Here is a 24,790-nt window from a genome sequence, read left to right as displayed (position 1 = left end):
ACATGTTACTGTCCCAATACTATCCAGGTCTGTACCCAAACAATTTGAACTTCTACTTTTAAAAATCCACCTCTCTAAAAACAAGTCTCTCACCATTGCCGCCTGCTATAGACCACCCTCTGCCCCCAGCTGTGCTCTGCACACCATATGTGAACGGATTGCCCCCCAATCAATCTTCAGAGCTCGTGCTGCTAGGCGACCTAAACTGGAACATGCTTAACACCCCAGCCATCCTACAATCTAAGCTTGATGCCCTCAATCTCATACAAATTATCAATGAACCTACCAGGTACCACCCCAAAGCCATAAACACGGGCACCCTCATAGATATCATCCTAACCAACTTGCTCTCTAAATACACCTCTGCTGTTTTCAACCAAGATCTCAGCGATCACTGCCTGCATCAGTAATGGGTCAGCGGTCAAACGACCTCCACTCATCACTGTCAAACGCTCCCTGAAATACTTCAGCGAGCAGGCCTTTCTAATCGACCTGGCCGGGGTATCCTGGAAGGATATTGAGCTCATCCCGTCAGTAGAGGATGCCTGGTTATTTAAAAAAAATGCCTTCCTCACCATCTTAAATAAGCATGCTCCATTCAAGAAATTTAGAACCAGGAACAGATATAGCCCTTGGTTCTCTCCAGACCTGAATGCACTTAACCAACACAAAAACATCCTATGGCGTTCTGCAATTGCATCGAACAGCCCCCGTGATATGCAACTTCTCAGGGAAGCTAGAAACCAATATACACAGGCAGTTAGAAAAGCCAAGGCTAGCTTTTTCAAGCAGAAATTTGCTTTCTGCAACACAAATTCAAAAAAGTTCTGGGACATGGAGTCCATGGAGAATAAGAATACCTCCTCCCAGCTGCCCACTGCACGGAGGATAGGAGACACTGTCATCCACTATAATAGAGAATTTCAACAAGCATTTTTCTACGGCTGGCCATGCTTTCCACCTGGCTACCCCGGTCAACATCACTGCACCCCCCACAGCAACTCGCCCAAGCTTTCCCCATTTCTCCTTCTCCCAAATCCAGTCAGCTGATGTTCTGAAAGAGCTGCAAAATCTGGACCCCTACAAATCAGACGGGTAAAACAATCTGGACCCTTTCTTTCTAAAATTATCTGCTGAAATTGTTGCCACCCCTATTACTAGCCTGTTCAACCTCTCGTGTTGTCTGAGATTCCCAAAGATTGGAAAGCAGCTGCGGTCATCCCCCTCTTCAAAGGGGGGGGCACTCTTGACCCAAAACTGCTACAGACCTATATCTGTCCTACCCTGCCTTTCTAAAGTCTTTGAAAGCCAACAAACAGATTACCGACCATTTTGAATCCCACCATACCTTCTCCGCTATGCAATCTGGTTTCAGAGCTGGTCATGGGTGCACCTCAGCCACGCTCAAGGTCCTAAACAATATCTTAACCGCCATCGATAAGAAACAATACTGTGCAGCCGTATTAATTGACCTGGCCAAGGCTTTTGACTGTCAATCACCACATCCTCATCGGCAGACTCGACAGCCTTGGTTTCTCAAATGATTGCCTCGCCTGGTTCACCAACTACTTCTCTGATAGAGTTCAGTGTGTCAAATCAGAGGGTCTGTTGTCCGGGCCTCTGGCAGTCTCTATGGGGGTGCCACAGGGTTCAATTCTTGGACAGACTCTTCTCTGTATACATCAATGATGTCGCTCTTGCTGCTGGTGAGTCTCTGATCCACCTCTACGCAGACGACACCATTCTGTATACTTCTTGCCCTTCTTTGGAGACTGTTATCAACCCTCCAGGCGAGCTTCAATGCCATACAACTCTAGTTCCGTGGCCTCCTATTGCTCTTATATAGAGTTTTAAAAAATGCAGGCTCTTCAACCGATCGCTGCCTGCACCTGCCCGCCTGTCCAACATCACTACTCTGGACGGCTCTGACTTAGAATATGTGGACAACTTCAAATACCTAGGTGTCTGGTTAGACTGTAAACTCTCCTTCCAGACTCACATCAAACATCTCCAATCCAAAGTTAAATCTAGAATTGGCTTCCTATTTTGTAACAAAGCATCCTTCACTCATGCTGCCAAACATACCCTTGTAAAACGGACCATCCTACCAATCCTCGACTTCAGCGATGTCATTTACAAAATAGCCTCCAATACCCTACTCAATAAATTGGATGCAGTCTATCCCAGTGCCATCTGTTTTGTCACCAAAGCCCCATATACTACCCACCACTGCGACCTGTACGCTCTCGTTGGCTGGCCCTCGCTTCATACTCATCGCCAAACCCACTGGCTCCAGGTCATCTACGAGAACATGCTAAGTAAAATCCCCCCTTATTTCAGCTCGCTGGTCACCATAGCAGCACCCACCTGTAGCATGCGCTCCAGCAGGTATATCTCTCTGGTCACCCCCAAAACCAATTCTTTCTTTGGCCGCCTCTCCTTCCAGTTCCCTGCTGCCAATGACTGGAACGAACTACAAACATCTCTGAAACTGGAAACACTTATCTCCCTCACTAGCTTTAAGCACCAGCTGTCAGAGCAGCTCACAGATTACTGCACCTGTACATAGCCCATCTATAATTTAGCCCAAACTACTACCTCTTTCCCTACTGTATTTATTTTGCTCCTTTGCACCCCATTATTTCTCTCTACTTTGCACATTCTTCCACTGCAAATCAACCATTCCAGTGTTTTACTTGCTATATTGTATTTACTTCACTACCATGGCGTTTTTTTTGCCTTTACCTCCCTTCTCACCTCACATTGTATACAGACTTATTTTTCTATTGTATTATTGACTATGTTTGTTTTACTCCATGTTTAACTCTGTGTTGTATGTGTCGAACTGCTTTGCTTTATCTTGGCCAGGTCGCAATTGTAAATGAGAACTTGTTATCAACTTGCCTACCAGGTTAAATAAAAAAATACTTCGAGCTCACTGTATGCATGATATTTACTTTGTGCATATAATTGCGTTACTGTAGTGATATGTGATTTAGTGATTATGCATTTCTTTCTTTTGTTTCTATTAGAACCTTAGAAAGACATGCACTGGACCATTGTTTATTCAATGTGTTTGTACTTTGTTTGTCCCTATCCAAATAAACCAAATTAAATTAGAGTTGTAGTCTATTCTATTCCATCCTATTGTTTCAGAAAGTGATGCAACCAGACCTTCCTGTGTGGGCTGTCTCTCCACTTCCTGGATGAAGAGGTCAAACATCTGTGTCTGGATGAAGCGTTTGACAAATTGGCGGCTGGCCTTCGGCTCGGAGGCCTTGCAGAAGCTGTTGATCTGGAATACTCCAGGCTGCCCGCCGCTTCTGCGTTTAACATGGGAGGGGAAGTGACCCACAGTCTTCACAAAGAAGGAGAGGAAGGCCTCCGAGACCACCTTATTCAACTCCTCCGAGGCTAGATAGAAAACACAGAGTACAGAGAATACAGATGATACAGTCAGGATGCTGAGGTGGTGTCTACAAACACTGGTTGAAAGGCCTCAGACAACACCCCTCATATATTCTGAGGCTGGACACAGTGTACAGAAGATTGTCCATTTTTAAGTGGCGTCTTCTTTGAGATAGCCAATATGTTGTTGACACAATCATAGTTTGGAAAGCCTCCAAGACAACTTTGTTAAGCTGTGTGGCAACCACAACACATGGTGGATTGGCATGTGTGTCGATGGGGGTTGGGTTTGTGTGTGAGCACTGAGGGATTTCAGAAGTGCATCTGTGTCTGAATCCACTTAGGCACCGTCAACAGTATCCAGAATAGAATTTCCAGGGTCGTGACGCTGGTCAAACCCTGGGTGTATGTTTCTACAGTATTTTCTCCAACATCACAACCCTCCCACACACACACACTCAGACTAGCATAAACTTGGGACATTCCAGGGTTCATACTGTGTGGTATGTGAGAGGTTTATGTTCATATTACAGCAACCATCCAGAACATTTCTTTGCACATCCACCTCATCATTATTTCTCTCATTCTGCACAGAGGATCTCACTTCTATCATTGGGTTTGTATGGACTATGATAAAGGATCTCACTTCTATCATTGGGTTTGTATGGACTATGATAGAGGATCTCACTTCTATCATTGGTTTTATAAACTATGATACTGCCTCATGTGGTTTGATTTGTTGCTGATGGAGTCCGTCTTATCTCAAATCGAATGAAAGCCTGAGTCACTGTGTTTACAGAATCCTCTTAAGCCCTATAAACAAGAGTAAAAATTCTAGTCAGTCATCAGAAAAAAAATGGAGAATGGGTCCACTCACTGGAGTTGTCTTTCCTGCAACACAAGGCCTGGAGAAGCTCCTCCTGTAGTTTCTCTGGTAGGATGGTGCTCTCGTCTCCTATCTGTGCCAAAGAGAGGACAGAGGAATCTGAGAGGTTGTTGCCAGACCAGCGAGAATGTTTTGGTATTTCTGAGTATACACACATTCAGCCAGACAGGGAAGAACATTTGAACTGAACTGGTCTGAACCACACACGATCAAGTTGGCTTTCAAAATGAGAATCATGGGAGTAGTGACGCTAGTTTACTAATCTGATTGTGAGATAAGCGTTTTAGTTTATTTATGTACTTTTGTTTGTGAACTTGAGGGGAAATGGGACATGCAATACTTACACAAGTGATGAAGGTGTTCTCTGCTCCCTCTGTCAGATCTACAATGAGCATCTGTTTATAAGACAGAAATACACACACAAAATCTTCAGGTCGGAGATAATACGCACACTGGCTGGTTTCCATAGGCTGTAATTGTGTTAGTGGTAGCTTAATGAGTGTCACTGGATATATATTCCCCCATCTGCAGTCAGTCACAGTGTAGAGACAGGAATGCCTGATCCCAAACGTAACAGTAAAACATTGTTTACAGCAATCAGCAACTGCCCTTAACTTTCTTTAAAAATCAGTCTTTGTCCCCAAAACATTTCATCAATTAGTATTTTCTGAAGCCGACGTGTACAGTACGTATACAAAACACATTTCCCTCTGCCATACACACTCACGTCGCTCTGGTCAATGACATCATCCAGTTTGTTCTTTTGCACACCAAGCAGGTAGGGAGTGGGTGCCATGACGACATCAATCAGCACTGAAGGAACGATGGAGATGAAGGTGTGTTGCCATGTGAACGGATAGAGCAGCGCCGCAACCGCATGCAACACCTGGGACAGGGTACTGTTGGAGGGGAAGCAGGTACAAACTTTACACCCATTCAACATGCAGACAACAGGCCTGCCCTTGTCCCAGACAACCCAGGGTCAGTGATGTCCTTTTGGCGTTAGGATTAGGGTTGGTGCTGTACCTGAGTTCGTCAGCCATGAAGATGATTCGTCGTTCAAGAACGGTGGAGGCAAACACCCGCAGCACCTCCTCGTCTGTGAGACAGCGGAACAGTGTCCGGAAATCCACATGCTCCAACCACGAGTCCAACGGCCTTGTCAAACTGATGACCTGGAGACACACAGGCCAGGAACAGAGACACAAAAGGTCTTTAGGAAAAGAGAGAGAGCGAGATAGAGATCTGAGAGCTCTCGTTGAGTGTTGGACTCTAGGATGAAGGTCTTGATCCTCATTGTGATGCCAAGGGCTTTGTGTGTGTCTCCAAACTCCACGTGTCCTCAAGGGCTGCGGGTTTTTGCTCCTTCTCTGTACTCGATTGATCGATGAAGGTTGATTAATTAATTAGGAACTCCCCTCACCTGGTTCACTAGGTTTTAATTGGCCATGAATTTAAAGGAATTAACAAAAAACAGAAGACACACAATCCTCTAGGAATTGAGTTAAATACCCGTTATTGATAACTTTGACACCTTCTGGAAACAGAAGATACTCTACAGGAATGACGGAGTCCATCCAAATCATCTTGGCTCCTGGACTCTGTCCATGCATTTCAAGGCTGCGTTGAAACAATGACTGGTAAAATGATCCAAGACCAGCTTCATTAATCCCTACCATTGTGACAATGAGTCGTCATAATGCATGATCTTAGGGGCATTGGCAAACACAGTGCAAGTCATTTAATTTATGTATCCCTAATTGCGTCAAATACATATGTTTATCCTACAGCTAATGTAAGCAGTAATCATGAGAATATAAGCCAGAGTTAGAGTTACATTGTTAGCACTGAGGCGGTGTGCAATAGTAGGAAGACCACTTCATGCAGTTCACCCTGCACTATCAGCTCCAATGTAAATAACATGAGTAAATCTACCTCTGTTTTTAATGCTTTACTGGTACGCTTATCAATCAAACAACCCAGAAAATCACCACTTTATTTTATTTATTTCTTTCAGCTTTAATTTCTTTCATCACATTCCCAGTGGGTCACAAGTTTACATACACTCAATTAGTATTTGGTAGCATTGCCTTTAAATTGTTTAACTTGGGTCAAACGTGTCGGGGAGCCTTCCACAAGCTTCCCACAATAAGTTGCGTGGTGTAACGGAGTCAGGTTTCTAGGCCTCCTTGCTCACACACGCTTCTTCAGTTGTGCACAGAAATGTTCTATAGGATTGAGGTCAGGGCTTTGTGATGGCCACGCCAATACCTCGACTTTGTTGTCCTTAAGCCATTTTTCCACACCTTTGGAAGTATGCTTGGGGTCATTGTCCATTTGGAAGACAACCAAGAGCTAACAGTCAGTATCTGGATAATGTGTGTGAAATCAGAGGTATATTTTCTGGGTGACCTAAATACTGACTGGCTTTCATCAAGCTGCTCACTCAAGAAAAAGCTTCAAACTGTAACCAATGCCTGCAACCTGGATCAGGTTGTCAGTCAACCTACCAGCGTATTTACAAACAGCACAGGAATTAAATCATCAACATGTATTGATCACATCTTTACTAATGCTGCAGAAATTTGCTTTAAAGCAGTATCCAAATGATGTAGCGATCACTTCAGATATTTAATTAGATTTTTCAGTTAGAATCAGGAATTCCCCAGCTTAGATGTTTAGGCCCCTTGCTTTATTACCATTTTTACTAACGACATGCCACTGACGGAGTAAAGCCAGTGTGTCTATGTATGCAAATGACTCACGATGAATGTCAGCTACCGAATTGACTGCAAAACTCAACAAAAAGCTGCAGTTAGTTTCAGAGTGGAGTTAGCCCTAAATATTTCTAAAACTAAAAGCATTGTATTTGGAACAAAACACTCACTAAACCTCAACTAAATCTTGTAATAAATAATGTGGAAATTGAGCAGGTTGAGATGACTAACCTGCTTGGAGTAACCCTAGATTGTAAAGTGTCATGTTTCAAAACATATTGATGCCGTAATAGCTAAGATGGGGAGAAGTCTGTCCATAATAAAGCGTTGCTCTGCCTTCTTAACAACACTATCAACAAGGCAGGTCCTACAGGCTCTAGTTTTGTCGCACCGTGACTACTGTTCAGTCGTGTGGTCAGGTGCCACACAAAAAAAGAGTTAGGAAAATTGCAATTGGCTCAGAACAGGACAGCCCGGCTGGCCCTTGGATGTACACAGAGAGCTAAATATGAATCATGTGCATGTCAATCTCCCCTGGCTGAAAGTGGAAGACAGATTGACTTCATCACTACTTTTATTTATGAGAGGTATTAACATGTTGAAAGCACCAAGCTGTCTGTCTAATCTACTCGCACACAGCTCGGACACCCATGTATACCCCACAAGACGTCTCTTCACAGTCCCCAAGTCCAGAACAGACTATGGGAGGCACACAGTACTACATAGAGCCATGACGACATGGAACTATTACACATCAAGTAACTGATGCAAGCATTCAAATTACATTTTAAAAAACCACAAAAAAAAAAAAACTTACGGAACAGCGGGGACTGTGAAGCAACAAACATTGGCACAGACACACAAGATAACATACATACACATGGATTTAGTACTGTAGGTGTGGTAGTGGTGGAGTAGGGGCCTGAGGGCACACAGTGTGTTGTGAAATCTGTGAATGTATTGTAATGTTTTGAAAATTGTATAAACTGCCTTAATTTAGCTGGACCCCAGGAAGAGTAGTGCTGCCTTGGCAGCAGCTAATGGGGATTCATAATAAATACTCCATACCTCTGTTCCAGACTCTGGTATGAAGCTCTTGATCTTGACAGTGTTTCCGGGAGCAGGGAACGGCGCCTCCCTCAGGCTCTGCATGAATGGATAGATCATCGCCATGGAGATCTGCCTGCGCTTCTCCACCTCATCAAAGATCTGAAAAACACATTTAGAATTATATCAATTGTGAGCACCAATCATACTGTAGTAAAGCTCTGTTATGGGTAGACCAGCCTCCATATTAGGCCTACCATTTAGAATGTGTCATCAGCTCTATGTAAAGGTATTGCAACCTGACTTTTGATGAATGCTATACTCATCTAGTTAACACTTATCCCAACTAGTCAGTGTATGTAGAAGAGTGGCTCTCAGGTTCTAAATATAGTTGTTCATAAACAGTTTGACTCATCCTGGAATTTTGGCCTAATGAAGTAGTAGGGAATGTCATTACTAGTCCAGCCCGTTCCTCTCTTCGTCTGACACACCACTCTACTTGCCTGCCGCAGCATAGATCATCTACTGTAAGGGATAGAAGTCACCCTGGTGGATGAGGACATCAGTTGAACAACCCTCAGTGAAGATTGCCTTGCTACAACAGGGCATGGAGCTGAAGAACACCCCATTCTCTGTTAATGAACAAGTTCCCCATTCAATAGTGGAGAGAAGACATGCCCTGTACCCCATTTTCAAGTCTCAGAGCAGAGAAGAAGAATGTCTACTGGTCGATAAATTGTACATAAACAACCAAGAGTTCAAGGACTCGAAGATTACAACGTGGCTGTGAGTGATAGCTACCTCCTGCTGAAATCGTCCCTGATACATGATTGTAATGTGGTGCAATGTGTATTAAGTGTTTAAATATTTTGATTCATGCAGTGCAGAACCGTGTGGACTTAAAATCAGGTTTGGATCTAGGGGAAGACTAAGGAGGGTAAGGCTGACCGTGTTCCTTATTTTTGTTTATTTAAATTTGAAGACTGCACAGGTAGTAGAATGCAAAACCAAGGTTGTTTTGAGTTTGACATAATATGGCACAATTGTAAGAATCAGGGTATACTAGGACTTAAAAGTGGTTATATAGTGCAGCGCTTTTTGGGGATGTGAATCGGAACTAATAGAATTTAAGCTATACGATCCTAATGTGCCATTATCTTTTTTCCATTAAAAAAAATAGAGATCTTAAAAATGTAAACGGAATATTGTTCCGATACACACCGGCAGATGGATTGGTTATTGTCAACAGGGTTGTTGTCTATATTAGTGTGCTGCTGGATTGGTTAACACTGGGTTAAACTGACTAAAGTTAATGGTAGAGCCAGCACAATAACTGGCTTATGGAAGCACTTCTCTAAGTGAGAAGTGTATTATGTTTTTACATGAGCTACCGCTGAAGTCGAAAGTTTACATACACCTTAGCCATATATATTTAATCTCAGTTTCCCAATTCCTGACATTTAATCCAAGTACAAATTCCTTGTCATAGGTCAGTTAGGATCACCACTTTATTTTAAGAATGTGAAATGTCAGAATACTAGTAGAGAGATGATTTATTTCAGCTTGCATTTCTTTCATCACATTCCCAGTGGGTCAGAAGTTTACATAAACTCAATTAGTATTTGGTAGCACTGCCTTTAAATGGTTTAACTTGGGTCAAACATTTTGGGTAGCCTCCCACAATAAGCTGTGAACTTTGGCCCATTCCTCCTGACAGAGCTGGTGTAACTGAGTCAGGTTTGTAGGCCTCCTTGATCGCACACGCATTATCAGTTCTGCCCAGAAATGTTCTATAGGATTGAGGTCAGGGCTTTGTGATGGCCACTCCAATACCTTGACTTTGTTGTCCTTAAGCCATTTTGCCACAAATTTGGAAGTATGCTTGGGGTCATTGTCCATTTGGAAGACCCATTTTCAACCAAGCTTTAACTTCCTGACTGATGTCTTGAGAAGTTGCTTCAATATATCCACAATTTCCCCTCATAATGCCATCTATTTTGTGAAGAGCACCAGTCCCTCCTGCAGCTAAGCAACCCCACGTTGCCACCCCTGTGCTTCACGGTCGGAACGGTGTTCTTCGGCTTGTTATCCTCCCCCTTTTTCCTCCAAACATAACGATGGTCATTATGGCCAAACAGTTCTATTTTCATTTCATCAGACCAGAGGACATTTCTCCAAAAAGTACGCACTTTGTCCCCATGTGTCCTCATCTCTAGGAGACAGAACGTGTCTCCTTCCTGAGCGGTATGACGGCTGCGTGGTCCCATGGTGTTTATACTTGCGTACTATTGTTTGTACAGATGAACGTGGTACCTTCAGGTGTTTGGAAATTGCTCCCAAGGATGAACCAGACCTGTGGAGGTCGACAATTATTTTTCTGAGGTCTTGGCTGATGTCTTTTGATTTTCCCATGATGTCAAGTAAAGCACTGAGTTTGAACGTAGGCCTTGAAATACATCCACAGGTACACCTCCAATTGACTCAAATAATGTTGGCTTTAGAAGCTTCTGATAGGCTTCTAAAGCTGTTTAAAGGCACAGTCAACTTAGTGCATGTAAACTTCTGACCCACTGTAATTGTGATATAGTGAAAAGTGAAATAATCTGTAAACAATTGTTGGAAAAATGACTTGTGTCATGCAAAGTACAGTCATGGCCAAAAGTTGAGAATGGAAATTAATATTTTGTGTCAAAGTTTGCTGCTTCAGTGTCTAGATATTTTTGTCATATGTTACTATGGAATACTGAAGTATAATTACAAGCATTTCATAAGTGTCAAAGGATTTTATTGACAATTACATGAAGTTGATGCAAAGTCAACATTTGCAGAGTTGACCCTTCTTTTTCAAGACCTCTGCAATCCACCCTGGCATGCTGTCAATTCAGTTCTGGGCCACATCCTGACTGATGGCAGCCCATTGTTACATAATCAATGCTTGGAGTTTGTCAGAATTTGCTGGGTTTTGTTTGTCCACCTGCCTCTTGAGGATTGACCACAAGTTCTCAATGGGATTAAGGCCTGTGGAATTTCCTGGCCATGGACCCAAAATATCAATGTTTTGTTCCCCGAGCCACTTAGTTATCACTTTTGCCTTATGGCAAGGTGCTCCATCATGCTGGAAAAGGCATTGTTCGTCACCAAACTGTTCCTGGATGGTTGAGAGAAGTTGCTCTCGGAGGATGTGTTGGTACTATTCTTTATTCATGGCTGTGTTCTTAGGCAAAAGTGTGAGTGAGCCCACTCCCTTGGCTGAGAAGAAACCCCACACATGAATGGTCTCAGGATGCTTTACTGTTGGCATGACACAGGACTGATGGTAGCTCTCACCTTGTCTTCTCCGGACAAGCTTTTTTCCGGATGCCCCAAACAATCGGGAAGGGGATTCAGAGAAAATGACTTTACCCCAGTCATCAGCAGTCCAATCCCTGTACCTTTTGCAGAATATCAGTCTGTTCCTGATGTTTTTCCTGGAGAGAAGTGGCTTCTTTGCTTCCCTTCTTGACACCAGGCCATCCTCCAAAAGTCTTTGCCTCACTGTGTGTGCAGATGCACTCACACCTGCCTGCTGCCGTTCCTGAGCAAGCTCTGTACTGGTGGTGCCCCGATCCTGTAGCTGAATCAACTTTGGGAGACGGTCCTGGCGCTTGCTGGACTTTCTCGGGTGCCCTGAAGCCTTCTTCACAACAATTGAACCGCTCTCCTTGAAGCTCTTGATTATCCGATAAATAGTCGATTTATGTGCAATCTTACTGGCAGCAATATCCTTGCCTGTGAAGCCCTTTCTGTGCAAAGCAATGATGACGCCACGTGTTTCCTTCCAGGTAACCATGGTTGACAGAGGAAGAACAATGATTCCAACCACCACCCTCCTTTTGAAGCTTCCAGTCTGTTATTCGAACTCAATGAGCATGACAGAGTGATCTCCAGCCTTGTCCTCGTCAACACTCACACCTGTGTTAACGAGAGAATCACGGACATGACGTCAGCTGGTCCTTTTGTGACAGGGCTGAAATGCAGTGGAAATGTTTTTTGGGGATTCCGTTCATTTGGCAAAGAGGGACTTTGCAAATAATTGCAATTCATCTGATAACTCTTCATAACATTCTGGAGTATATGCAAATTGCCATCATACAAACTGAGGCAGTAGACTGACTTTGTGAAAATATATATTTGTTCTCAAAAATCATTCAAAACTTTTGGCCACGACTGTAGATCTCCTAACAGACTTCCCAAAACTATAGTTTGTGAACAAGAAATGTGAACATGAAACTCTTAAATTCTCAATCCTAATGATATAGGCCTGTGTGTAAATCAGCCAAAGTGATAGAGCAACGACCCTGGAATAAAAACAAAAATGTGTGGGTAGAGGTTGGTTTAACAGGTTCTCTCACTAGATTGTCATGTGGTTGTATGGAAAATAAATATATTTTGTCATGGGCAAAGAAACTCAAGGGGGGGGGTATATTTATTAACAACAATTTTGATCTAATAGTGCAAACAGAGCAAGGAAGATGGATTCTTTTAAATATGCTATTGGACCAAAAATAGATCTGGTAAATGAATCTGTACGTGCCAAATAATGATGATTCACACTTCTTCGAAAATATATATAATAATCTATTGAGCTCACAAGTAACAAATTAATCTATTATTATGGGGGGAAATTATAATATGGTTTTAAGTACCTCAATGGATCGAAAAGGAAATCACCCTCATGCACTTGAGATAACAAATATCCTGGATACATTATAACTAGTGGATATATGGAGGCTGAAAAACCCTGACCTAGTGAGATATACATGGAGGTTTAATCAAGCCAGCAGTCTTCATTACTTCATTGTCTCATTTTTTCCTGGCATTAAAAGTTAAGTATTAGTAGGAGACAGAAAGCAATCAGACCATCATCTAATTGGCCGTCACATAACTCTTACAGAATTTCCATGCGGACAGGGGTATTGGAAATTTAATCATAGCATACTGGATGACAATTTGTTCTTTACTAAGACAAAATCATTCATAAATGGACTTTTCTGCACAACATAGGATCAGTAGATCCTCTTATTGTACGTGACACTTTCAAAATATACTTTAAGACCATTCAATACTCATTAAAACAAAAGCAGTTTAGGTCAAAAGAGAAGACTAAAAGCAAACAGAAGAAATAACAGCGCAGGTAGATGGCAATAAAAACCTGTACTAGTGGCACAAAATAAGTTGGAGGAAAAACATTGAGGCACTTAATCAAGAAATATCAAGTCAATTTATAACAAAAAAGTGAATTGAATGGAAAATAGTGCAAAATGCATTGCGTTTTTCTTGAATGTTCAACATAGAAATGCTACAAAAAATAATTTACAGAAACTCATTACCAATGACTCAGTCATTGGTAATGATTCACCAAATTACATATTTGATAGAGGAAGCAAAATATTTTAAGAATACAGTGCCTTCGGAAAGTATTCAGACCTAGACTTTATCCACATTTTGTTACGTTAGAGCTGTATTCTAAAATTGATTACATATTTTTCCTCAGCAATCTACACACAATATCCCATAATGACAAAATGAAAACAGGTTTTCAGAAATGTTCGCAATTGTATTTACTTAAAAACAGAAATACCTTATTTACATAAGTATTCAGACCCTTTGCTATGAGACTCCAAATGAAACTCTGGTGCATCCTGTTTCCATTGAACATCCTTGAGATGTTTCTACAACTTGGAACCCACCGGTGGTAAATTCAATTGATTGGACATGATTTGGTAAGGCATACACTGGTCTATATAAAAAGGTCCCACAGTTGACAGTGCATGTCAGAGCAAAAACCAAGCCATTAGGTTGAAGGAATTGTTCGTAGAGCTCCGAGACAGGACCGTGTTGAGGCACAGATCTAGGGAACTGCATGCCAAAGTTTTTTTTCTAAAGTCCGCAATCTGGATCCCTACAGTCCCATTGAGAGCTTGATCACTTTTCTAGCCTCTCTGGACTAAAACCCAATTATGACAAGTATTACCATATTATGTATTGATCGTTAAAAGACAATGTTCACACATCCTTGTAGTTTACCAATACTATGAGCGGATGGGGAAGTAGACATACTTGGTATTCATCTAAAAAGATAAATGAACGTAACAATTTCAATAGAAAAATCCCATTGATTAACTATCTCAACTTCACTTTATTTGGAATGCTAACCCAGAAAAATTAAATGTGCCCATTTATATAATGAATAGAAGTTTGGGGGCTAAAATTATTAAAATAGTAAACCTCACTAAAAGCTATACTTAATCTACTGGAGAACCAGCTGGGTTTAAGGCAGGCTCATCCTTTGTTAAATTGCCTTTCTACAAAATGTCAACTTTCGACCAATTGAAAATGAAACTGTTTAAAGTATCGCCCTTTCTTAAAGAAGTCATACAAAACTGGTTACAATTTTGTCCTCCAGAAAATATCATATTTGTACTATGGTTCAAATCAAATATACTGATTGATATATTTTTTTTTTTAATCTAGCTTGATTTCATTATATTTATTAATAATATTATGAATATAAACTGGAGTTAAATCACATATGCAGCTATCGAAAATATATGGGAATAACTGCTCAATCCAAAATTACAACCAACTGATTGCAGCATTACCGCAAAAATGGATGAAGCAAGTGGAAGAAGGTAGAGAACTTGTTTGTCTACATATATTAAAATATAGAAATTGGCTGAAAAGGATTGGCATAAATAGAAAAATACCAGTTTCATTTGAGGACAAAAAAAATAAATCTCACAGCTGAGCCACAGGTTGCTAAATAAATGGGAAGGGATTTTATGATTTCCCGATTCCAAGGCACATGGTATATGAACTGAAAAAAAACAAAAAAAACACTTGATTCAACATGCTTCTACACCGGCATTGCTTGCTGTTTGGGGTTTTAGGTTGGGTTTCTGTACAGCACTGAGATATCAGCTGATGTACGAAGGGCTATATAAATACATTTGATTTGATTCAACACTGAGTTGTTGACTATAAATGATAGTACAAAATGCTATAAAATATATATCATAGTCTAAGCTCTGTAGATTTAGCTGCAAACAGACAATCACTCAATCATTTATTTTGGTATGGCCCCTTTGTAGCTAATTTCTGGTAACAGGTTCAGGAATTAAAAAGATTCACTTCAAATTAACCTTACAAATTGCAGTGTTGGGCGATTTGGAACGTCATAGGAAAGGTTGTCATCTTTAAACTCACAATATGTGGATACTATGGGAATAGAAAGGTTCAAAATTGATGTAAAACATCACAGCACAAAAAAAGACATGGCACATGGAAACCAAACGAGGGTGGTCCACAGTGATAGGTGGGATGGGCTGAGAGTTGAGGGGTGGGATTAAAGAGCTCGATGTATTATTGTTATGTGGTTGCTGTATATTAAAAGTAGCACCTATGTAAAATGTAGCAAAAAAGCTGTACAAATATATATATATATGTCCTCTGAAGGGGGGGGGGCAGATCGTGGATGAGTTACTAATAATAAATAAATAAAATAAAATATGAGTGAGTGAGTGAGTGAGTATACACTGCTCAAAAAAATAAAGGGAACACTTAAACACAATGTAACTCCAAGTCAATCACACTTCTGTGAAATCAAACTGTCCACTTAGGAAGCAACACTGATTGACAATAAATGTCACATGCTGTTGTGCAAATGGAATAGACAACAGGTGGAAATTATAGGCAATTAGCAAGACACCCCCAATAAAGGAGTGGTTCTGCAGGTGGTGACCACAGACCGCTTCTCAGTTCCTATGCTTCCTGGCTGATGTTTTGGTCACTTTTGAATGCTGGCGGTGCTTTCACTCTAGTGGTAGCATGAGACGGAGTCTACAACCCACACAAGTGGCTCAGGTAGTGCAACTCATCCAGGATGGCACATCAATGCGAGCTGTGGCAAGAAGGTTTGCTGTGTGTCAGCATAGTCCAGACCATGGAGGCACTACCAGGAGACAGGCCAGTACATCAGCAGACATGGAGGAGGCCGTAGGAGGGCAACAACCCAGCAGCAGGACCACTACCTCCACCTTTGTGCAAGGAGGAGCACTGCCAGAGCCCTGCAAAATGACCTCCAGCAGGCCACAAATGTGCATGTGTCTGCTCAAACGGTCAGAAACAGACTCCATGAGGGTGGTATGAGGGCCCGACATCCACAGGTGGGGGTTGTGCGTACAGCCCAACACCGTGCAGGACGTTTGGCATTTGCCAGAGAACGCCAAGATTGGCAAATTCGCCACTGGCGCCCTGTGCTCTTCACAGATGAAAGCAGGTTCACACTGAGCACGTGACAGAGTCTGGAGACGCCGTGGAGAACGCTCTGCTGCCTGCAACATCCTCCAGCATGACCGGTTTGGCGGTGGGTCAGTCATGGTGTGGGGTGGCATTTCTTTGGGGGGCCGCACAGCCCTCCATGTGCTCGCCAGAGGTAGCCTGACTGCCATTAGGTACCGAGATGAGATCCTCAGACCCCTTGTGAGACCATATGTTGGTGCGGTTGGCCCTGGGTTCCTCCTAATGCAAGACAATGCTAGACCTCATGTGGCTGGAGTGTGTCAGCAGTTCCTGCAAGAGGAAGGCATTGATGCTATGGACTGGCCGGCCCGTTCCCCAGACCTGAATCCAATTGAGCACATCTGGGACATCATGTCTCGCTCCATCCACCAACGCCACGTTGCACCACAGACTGTCCAGGAGTTGGCGGATGCTTTAGTCCAGGTCTGGGAGGAGATCCCTCAGGAGACCATCCGCCACCTCATCAGGAGCATGCCCAGGCGTTGTAGGGAGGTCATACAGGCACGTGGAGGCCACACACACACTACTGAGCCTCATTTTGACTTGTTTTAAGGACATTACATCAAAGTTGGATCAGCCTGTAGTGTGGTTTTCCACTTTAATTTTGAGTGTGACTCCAAATCCAGACCTCCATGGGTTGATAAATTTGATTTCCATTGATCATTTGTGTGTGATTTTGTTGTCAGCACATTCAACTATGTAAAGAAAAAAGTATTTAATAAGAATATTTCATTCAGATCTAGGATGTGTTATTTTAGTGTTCCCTTTATTTTTTTGAGCAGTGTATAATGTGAGTGCGTATTATGACGCCCTCCCCGCTCACCTTGGAGAAGAGTCCAAAGCAGGCCACCTGGCTGATGATGCAATAGGCCTCCGGAGGCCGTGCCCCTTTGCCACTGGGCTGCAGGAAACAACATCATGTCATGAGAAACTAAACACCGGAGAGAAATTCTCATGTCCTATGAATGACACCATGGATCATTTACCAGTAACCTCCTGCAGTAGCCATTCCTCCTACTGCCGTCGACCTCTGTCAACACGAAGGAGAATGTCTCACTGCAGAGAGAGAGAATAGAACATGTTGATCAACTGCACATTTTTGTTCTTAGTACTCAAGAGGAAAAGGTTCAGATTGAGGCTCAGAAGAATACTCAGATGTCATCATGATTAGTTCTTTAATCTTTTTTTTTTTTACCCCTTTTTCATGATATCCAATTAGTAGTTACAGTCTTGTCGCTGCAACTCCCGTACGGACTCGGGAGGTGAAGGTCGAGAGCCGTGCGTCCTCCGAAACACAACCCAACCGTACTGCTTCTTGACACAATGCCCACTTAACCCGGAAGCCAGCCGCACCAATGTGTCGGAGGAAACACCGCAAACTTGGCGACCGTGTTAGCGTGCACTGCGCCCAGCCCGCCACAATTGTGCACGGTCGTGGCCGGCTGCGACAGAGCCTGGACTTGAACCCAGAATCTCTAGTGGCACAGCCTTAGAACACCGCACCACTCTGGAGGCCCCATCGGAGTAGTTTTCATTCAGATTTTGTAGCAACGCTAATGAATGCATCCATTCCTCTTGGTATTCTTGCAATTGTCAATTACGCACACAATCACTGTGTACTCCAAGTAGGTCAGAGTATATAACATTGAAATTATAATTAGAATAGATTAATAAATAGAATGACCCACCCTGTTCTTCATTCACAATTGGTGGTTACATAATTATGCTTCCTCGCGCTCATCAACTCATCCATCCTCCCCCATCATACTTTAGCCTACATCATTTGTTTTAATCCGATATAATAGCCTGTGTGTGAAAACCATAAACAAATGACAAGCCCTCTTTAAACTGTACAACACCAGTTATGTTTGTGATATTAAGATTCTAACAAGGACTGTGTATTATATACACATATTTAGGTAAAGCCAGCCAAGGATGAGGGGATGCAGGACTTAAATTATGGCAGAGTAATACTTTTAAATTCATGAGCAAATGACTGCTTTAGAGGTTTTATAGTAGGGACATGTAATCTAACTGGAAAAATGTATTAACCTACCTTTTAATGTGGCATGAACACAACCTGTCATGAGGTCATCGGCTTAAAAAACTAATCACTTCAAAAGTAGGTTACCTTGGAACATTAGTCCAAAATAGAATCCGATCAACTGAAACAGCACCCTTCTGTCTTACAGTATGTACCATTTAACTATGTCATGCCATACTCTTAGTCCAGATCGCATCAGATACATGGGCTACACATACTGAGAGAGACAGGCTTGCTCTGATCAATATTTAAATACTTTATTTGGATGGGCAAGGAGGTACGGTATGGCTGGCAAGGCCTCCAAAGGCCTGCCCATAACACTGACCCTGGTCAAAGCTAGGTTGTTTGCAGTGGTGTAAAGTACTTTAGTAAAAAATACTTTAAAAGTACTACTTAAGTAGTTTTTTTGGGGGGGGGGGGGGGGGGGGGGGGTATCTGTACAACTTTTACTTCACAACATTCCTAAAGAAAATAATGTACTTTTTACTCCCTACATTTTCCTTGACATCCAAAAGTACTCCTTAGCAGGACAGGAAATGGGCCAATTCATACACTTATCAAGACAACCCTCATCATCCCTACTGCCTCTGATCTGGCAGACTTAAACACAAATTAATCTTTTATAAATTATGTTTGAGTGTTGGGGTGTGCCCCTGGCTATCCGTACATTATAAAAACAAGAAAGTGGTGCTGTCTGCTTTGCTTCATGTAAGTAATTTGAAAGGATTTATATACTTCTGTGATACTTGAAGTATTTGGTTCTAAATATACTTCTCTAGTATTTTAATGGGTGACTTCCACTTAATTAACCGTCTATTAAAAAAAGTATGACAATTTGGTGCTTTTCCACCACTGGTTGTTTGCAAGAGATGACAGATGATGCTTTGCTGTTGTCGCACACAAACATTTCATACAGTCATACACAATGTAAGCAGATTTGTTCTGCGTGTAGGTAGAACGGTTCATGTAAAGCTCACTGGAAACACTTCACCACATCCTGAAAACACTCTGCACAACATTGGGGGTGTGGGTTGATGAAGAAAGTTGATGTGTGTGATTGTTTGTCCCAGGTATGATTGCATGTGCACACACACACACCACACACACACACACACACGAGAAAGCAGGTGTGGTTATTTTCAGTGTGACACTAAACTGAAAAAAATTGTTGAAAGAGAATACGCTCAGTGAGGGGGACCCAGAAACAGAGATCATCACAGAGAAAGAGAGATGAGCACAGAGAGAGATGGTGAGAAGTGGCACGTACCTGGCGTATTCAGTCAGGGGGGCCCAGTTCACCCCCTCTGGGAAACAGAAAAGGAGGATGGCTTTCAGGGACTTCTCTTCTTCCTCTCTCTGAGAGCGCCTCATGTTAGCTAGCTAAAACACATTTTAGATTAGTGCTAATTTACTATCACAAATACTTCCTCAATGTATGTACACAGCTGAAGTGGGAAGTTTACATAGACTTTAGTAAAATACATTTAAAACAATTCCTGACATTTAATCCTAGTAAAAATTCCCAGTCTTCGGTCAATTAGGATCACCACTCAAATGATGTCAATTAGCCTAACAGAAGCTTCTAAAGCCATGACATCATTTTCTGGAATTTTCCAAGCTGTTTAAAGGCACAGTCAACTTAGTGTATGTAAACTTCTGACCCACTGGAATTGTGATACAGTTAATTATAAGTGAAATAATCTGTCTGTAAACAACTGTTGTAAAATCAACTGTTGTAGATCTCCTAAACGACTTGCCAAAACTACAGTTTCTTACCAAGAAATTTGTGGAGTGGTTGAAAAACGAGTTAATGACTACAACCTAAGTGTATGTAAACTCTGACTTCAGCTGTATGTATGCATGTATGTGTGTATGTACATACAGTGGGGCAAAAAAGTATTTAGTCAGCCACCAATTGTGTAAGTTCTCCCACTTAAAAAGATTAGAGAGGCCTGTAATTTTCATCATAGGGACACTTCAACTATGACAGACTAAATAAGAAAAAAAAAATCCTGAAAATCACATTGTAGGATTTATGAATTTATTTGCAAATACTTTTTTACCCCACTGTATGCATGCACGTTTGTATGCATGCACGTTTGTATGCATGCACGTTTGTATGCATGCACGTTTGTACGCATGTATGTATGCATGCATGTTTGTACGCATGTATGTATGCATGCATGTTTGTACGCATGTATGTATGCATGTATGTATGCATTTCAGTTTGACCTTGGGGAACTGATATGTGATCTGGGGTTCGTACGTTCCTTCTCCTCTCTTCTTCCGTAGGCTGACCACCACCAGGTACTCAAAGAAGAGGTGACTCTGGTTCTGGGCTGAGGTCACCACTAGGGCTGGGGCTATAGGCCGAGGCAGGGTGGAATCCCTATCACTCCCTAAAAGACAGACCGAAGACAGCAGTGAAGACAATTATTCATAAACCTCAATACTAACGGTGGCATGGACTCCAAGGCAGCTTTTCATTCCAAACATCACTCGGCTGGGAACTGAAAATAGTACTTTGGTATGCAGCTAGTCAAGTAGGCCAAATAACTAAATCATGCATTGATGTTTATGGAATAATACATAAATAAAATTAATGTTAGGATTTAGCACTGTGTAAGTATACTGAATAAATGGCATATCAAGAAGCTGATTAAACAGTATGATCATTACTTAAGTGCACCTTGTGCTGGGGACAATTAAAGGCCACTAAAATGTGCAGTTTTGTTACAATGCCACAGAGGTCTCCAAGTTCAGGGAGCGTGTAATTGGCATACAGACTGTAGGAATGTCCCCAGAGCTATTGCCAGAACATTTTCATTTCTCTACCATAAACTGCCTCCAACGTTGTTTTAGGGAATTTGATCACGTAACCCCGCTAGCCGGGGACCTACACATCAGGCTTCTTCACCTGCAGGATCAGAGACTGGCCACCTGGACAGCTGTTGAAACTGTGGGTTTGCACAACAGAATAATTTCTGCAAACAGTCAGTAACAGTCTCAGGGAAGCTCATCTGCGTGCTCGTCGCCCTCACCAGGGTCATCTGACTGTAGTTTGGCATCGTAACCGACTTCAGTGAGCAAATGCTCAGCTTCAATGGCCACAGGCATGCTGGATAAGTGTGCTCCTCACAGATGAATATTGGTTTCAAGCGTCTTGTGGGAGATCGGTTTGTTGATGTCAACGTAGTGAACAGTGCCCCATGATGGTGGTGGGGTTATGGTATGGGCATAAGCTACGGACAACAAACACAAATGCATTTGTTTTTAATGCACAGATATACCGTGACGAGGTCCTGGAAGTCCATTGTTGTGCCATGTATCTGCCGCCATCATGGCAGACAAGTTTCAGCGTGATAATGCACGGCCCCCGTCGCAAGGATCAGTACACATTTCCTGGGATCTGAAAATATCCCACTTCTTCCATGGCCTGCACACTCACCAGTTTGAGATGCTTTGGATCTACATGTACGACAGCGTGTTCCCGTTCCTGCCAATATCCAGCAACTTCACACAGCCATTGAAGAGGAGTGGGACAACTTTCCACATGTCACAATCAACAGCCTGATTAACTCTATCCGAAGGAGATGTGTCGTGCTGCATGAGGCAAATGGTGGTCACACCAGATACTGACTGGTGTTCTGATCCACGCCCCTACTTTTTTTTTTTAAGGCATCTGTGACCAGATGCATATCTGTATTCCCAGTCAAATGAAATCCATAGATTAGGGCCTAATGAATTTATTTCAATTGACCGATTTCCTTATATGAACTGTAACATAGTAAAATCTTTGTTGCGTTAATATTTTTGTTCCGTGTAGTTCAAGAGGGTGGCTAAACCATGCTCAAAAGATTTTAAACACACAATACTCAAAGGAAACCACAGAGCTAAAGAACTAAGAGGGAAACTGTGTTAACCAACCGAAACCACACAGATATACAAGACTGTATATGTGCACAACTAACCTTCAGGGGACACAATTCAGTCCCATTCAAAACCCTATTTTCCCAAACCCCTAATCTAAAAACATAACCTTAACACTAAAAACGAACCCCCCTAGAAATAGTATTTGACCTTGTGGGGAATAACAAAATGTCCCCACTTGGTCAAATCTCTCCCTCCCTCTCCCTCATGTGTATGAAGTACCACGTTGTCACAAGGCGGTCTGCCATAGACAGGTAGTGGTGGCCTGATGGGTAGAAAATGGCACAGCAGTGTTTCCCATATATTCATTTAGCAGTGACAGGCCGCTGCAGCTAAATCGTTGCCACTACTCCAAAAAAATAGGATTAAAAAAAGTCCGTCGGGAGAATCTAAAATTTCATTTTATGGGGTCCCCATTGATTTTGTTACAATGTTTGAACCGCTCATGTCCAGCATGGTCAAGCATCAGGCTGGTTCTCTCAAAAATTTGAATTCCTCACATATCTCCAGAATAAGTGAATTTAGGAAAATGTGCCTGTTTCATAAGTGTTTATAAGAGGTGTCCTTTGTTTTATGAATCCAATGGGTTTGCCTGAGTGAGAGGGGAACAAAGCAGTCGAGGCCAAATCTTTGTATGCTTGACAGGCATGTTTAGTTCATGACCAGCCTGATTCATGCTTGCCTCTTACTGTCTGTTTGCTTAGAGTTCTGTGTTTAACCTTTTCCAATAATGTATAATTTGTGTTCTATACACACACTTGGGATCAGTTCCATTTGAACCCATAGCCATTTTCCCTAACCCCAAGTCACAATAGGCCCAAAATGGAACGGACCCACTTCCATACAAGACACTCACGGTCTCTGTGGAACTTCTCCTGGAGGGACGAGAACATGGTAGTGAACAGTTTCATTGGCCCATGGTCCCCCGCATCACGCTCATTGGACATCTTGGCGCCTGCAGAGGAAGGAAGAGCAGGGGAGTGAAGGACTGATAAGAGGATAGAAAGTAGCATGTTAAAATGGTAGAAAGCTCCTAGAGTTACTTTCACTTATCCTTATGGTTAGAAAGAAAAGGTTGGAGGGGATAATTCAGTGATTATTATCATGTTACAGATTGATAGTAGGAAAAATGACCCTCACTTTAAGTTTTACTTCCCTTTTCTGTTGAACTCAGACAATAGTTAAGGGACAGGATGTTGACATCAGGAAATTGACCAATAGGTCATTAATGAGAATGTGTCATCTTTTGTTGATGCCCTCTACACGGAGGTTGAAAACTACATGAGAGAGAGTGCAAGAGAAGAGGTGAAGGAGACAAAGGGAGAGAAATAGAGAAACATTTGGTTGACAGAGATTGAGTATGTGAGAGAGAGAGAACTCCCAACTTGAAAGTAGGTAAGAAAGACTGCTTAAACGTGTGTTGAAAGATCAAGCACAACACTTCCCACTTATTCAGCCCCTAAACCACAAGCCTTCAAATCAATTAAGCCAGGACAAAAATGTGGATATGAGTTAACATGTCACATGCTGTAATTCAACATTCACGGTGTATCATACCAATATATGATAGCAATCTGGAATGGCATTTATTCTGTGGAGGTTGGATCTATAATCAAGCCTGACAATATAGTGGGGGTAAACAGGAGGCATTTCAGGTGAAGTTGCACAAGTCTTATGACCAGCTTTCCATGACAACAAATCACAGTGGATCTGAAAGATTTGGATAGGTATTAGCACAGCCCTTTTGGTAAGGTATGGTTATAGCTCTGATCATCTGAGTTGGATCACTAATCCCTACAAGACAATGTGGATCGCACTACTATAATATTATTTGTGTGTAATTAATGTACCGTCTAATGTATTGTGATTGTACACTAATGCCAGACATCTGAAATGGTCTCTGGAAAATCCAGTTCTATTCTACAGAAGTGACAAAGGCAATTTCTTTCCAGCCAGCTGTCACTGAACCAGTAGCACCAGATTGGTGAGTTTTGTTTTTCAAAGTTATTGCCCCGACACACTTATGTAACCATTCGAACAAAGTCCCTAAGTTGAATATAAAAAAGTGTGTTAGTAAGAAAGACTAAACAGTCAGATCCTGTAACAGACAGCCATCTAGAATGGCGTAGTTAGGGAAGATGGTTTCTTACTGTCGTCAACAACAGCCATACTTTTACTCATAGGTATCTGAGTAACCCTGGATTGATTGCTTAAATCTGTAAGCGCTTCAGTAAGATTGAAACGTGTAGATGAACTTCAGACCGTAAAACAAGCTTACTTTACAGTTTTGATTTTTCAGTATTTGATGAGGCGGCATTCTGCCTTCTCCCTACAGTTCTCAGCCATTAGCGTCACCCAAGATGGGCTCATGTGAACTATAATCCTGACACTGTGTTAAGGTTTAGAAACATCAATAAT

General features: G+C 42.1%; 1 protein-coding gene across 2 annotated transcripts in view; it reads right to left on the bottom strand.

Moving 5' to 3' along the window:
* LOC109891310 (DENN domain-containing protein 2D) overlaps nucleotides 1-24,790 on the bottom strand; it is a 37,710-nt gene that overhangs the window by 10,773 nt on the left and 2,147 nt on the right. The window contains exons 2-13 of one of the 2 annotated variants that reach the window (XM_020483743.2): nucleotides 23,513-23,649; nucleotides 23,229-23,327; nucleotides 20,675-20,841; nucleotides 19,710-19,822; nucleotides 17,385-17,454; nucleotides 17,222-17,299; nucleotides 8,080-8,220; nucleotides 5,321-5,469; nucleotides 5,022-5,193; nucleotides 4,639-4,689; nucleotides 4,286-4,367; nucleotides 3,175-3,414 (exon numbers count right to left, since the gene is read on the bottom strand). In XM_020483743.2, the coding sequence (XP_020339332.1) occupies nucleotides 3,175-3,414; nucleotides 4,286-4,367; nucleotides 4,639-4,689; nucleotides 5,022-5,193; nucleotides 5,321-5,469; nucleotides 8,080-8,220; nucleotides 17,222-17,299; nucleotides 17,385-17,454; nucleotides 19,710-19,822; nucleotides 20,675-20,841; nucleotides 23,229-23,319 (1,354 nt within the window). In that variant the 5' untranslated portion in view covers nucleotides 23,320-23,327; nucleotides 23,513-23,649. The remainder of the gene's footprint in view (nucleotides 1-3,174; nucleotides 3,415-4,285; nucleotides 4,368-4,638; nucleotides 4,690-5,021; nucleotides 5,194-5,320; nucleotides 5,470-8,079; nucleotides 8,221-17,221; nucleotides 17,300-17,384; nucleotides 17,455-19,709; nucleotides 19,823-20,674; nucleotides 20,842-23,228; nucleotides 23,328-23,512; nucleotides 23,650-24,790) is intronic. The other variant, XM_020483742.2, reaches the window with a different exon arrangement.

The sequence above is a fragment of the Oncorhynchus kisutch genome, linkage group LG5 (genome assembly GCF_002021735.2).
Source record: "Oncorhynchus kisutch isolate 150728-3 linkage group LG5, Okis_V2, whole genome shotgun sequence".
NCBI classification, from domain to species: Eukaryota; Metazoa; Chordata; class Actinopteri; order Salmoniformes; family Salmonidae; genus Oncorhynchus; species Oncorhynchus kisutch.
This window is presented reverse-complemented; position numbering and strand designations above follow the sequence as displayed.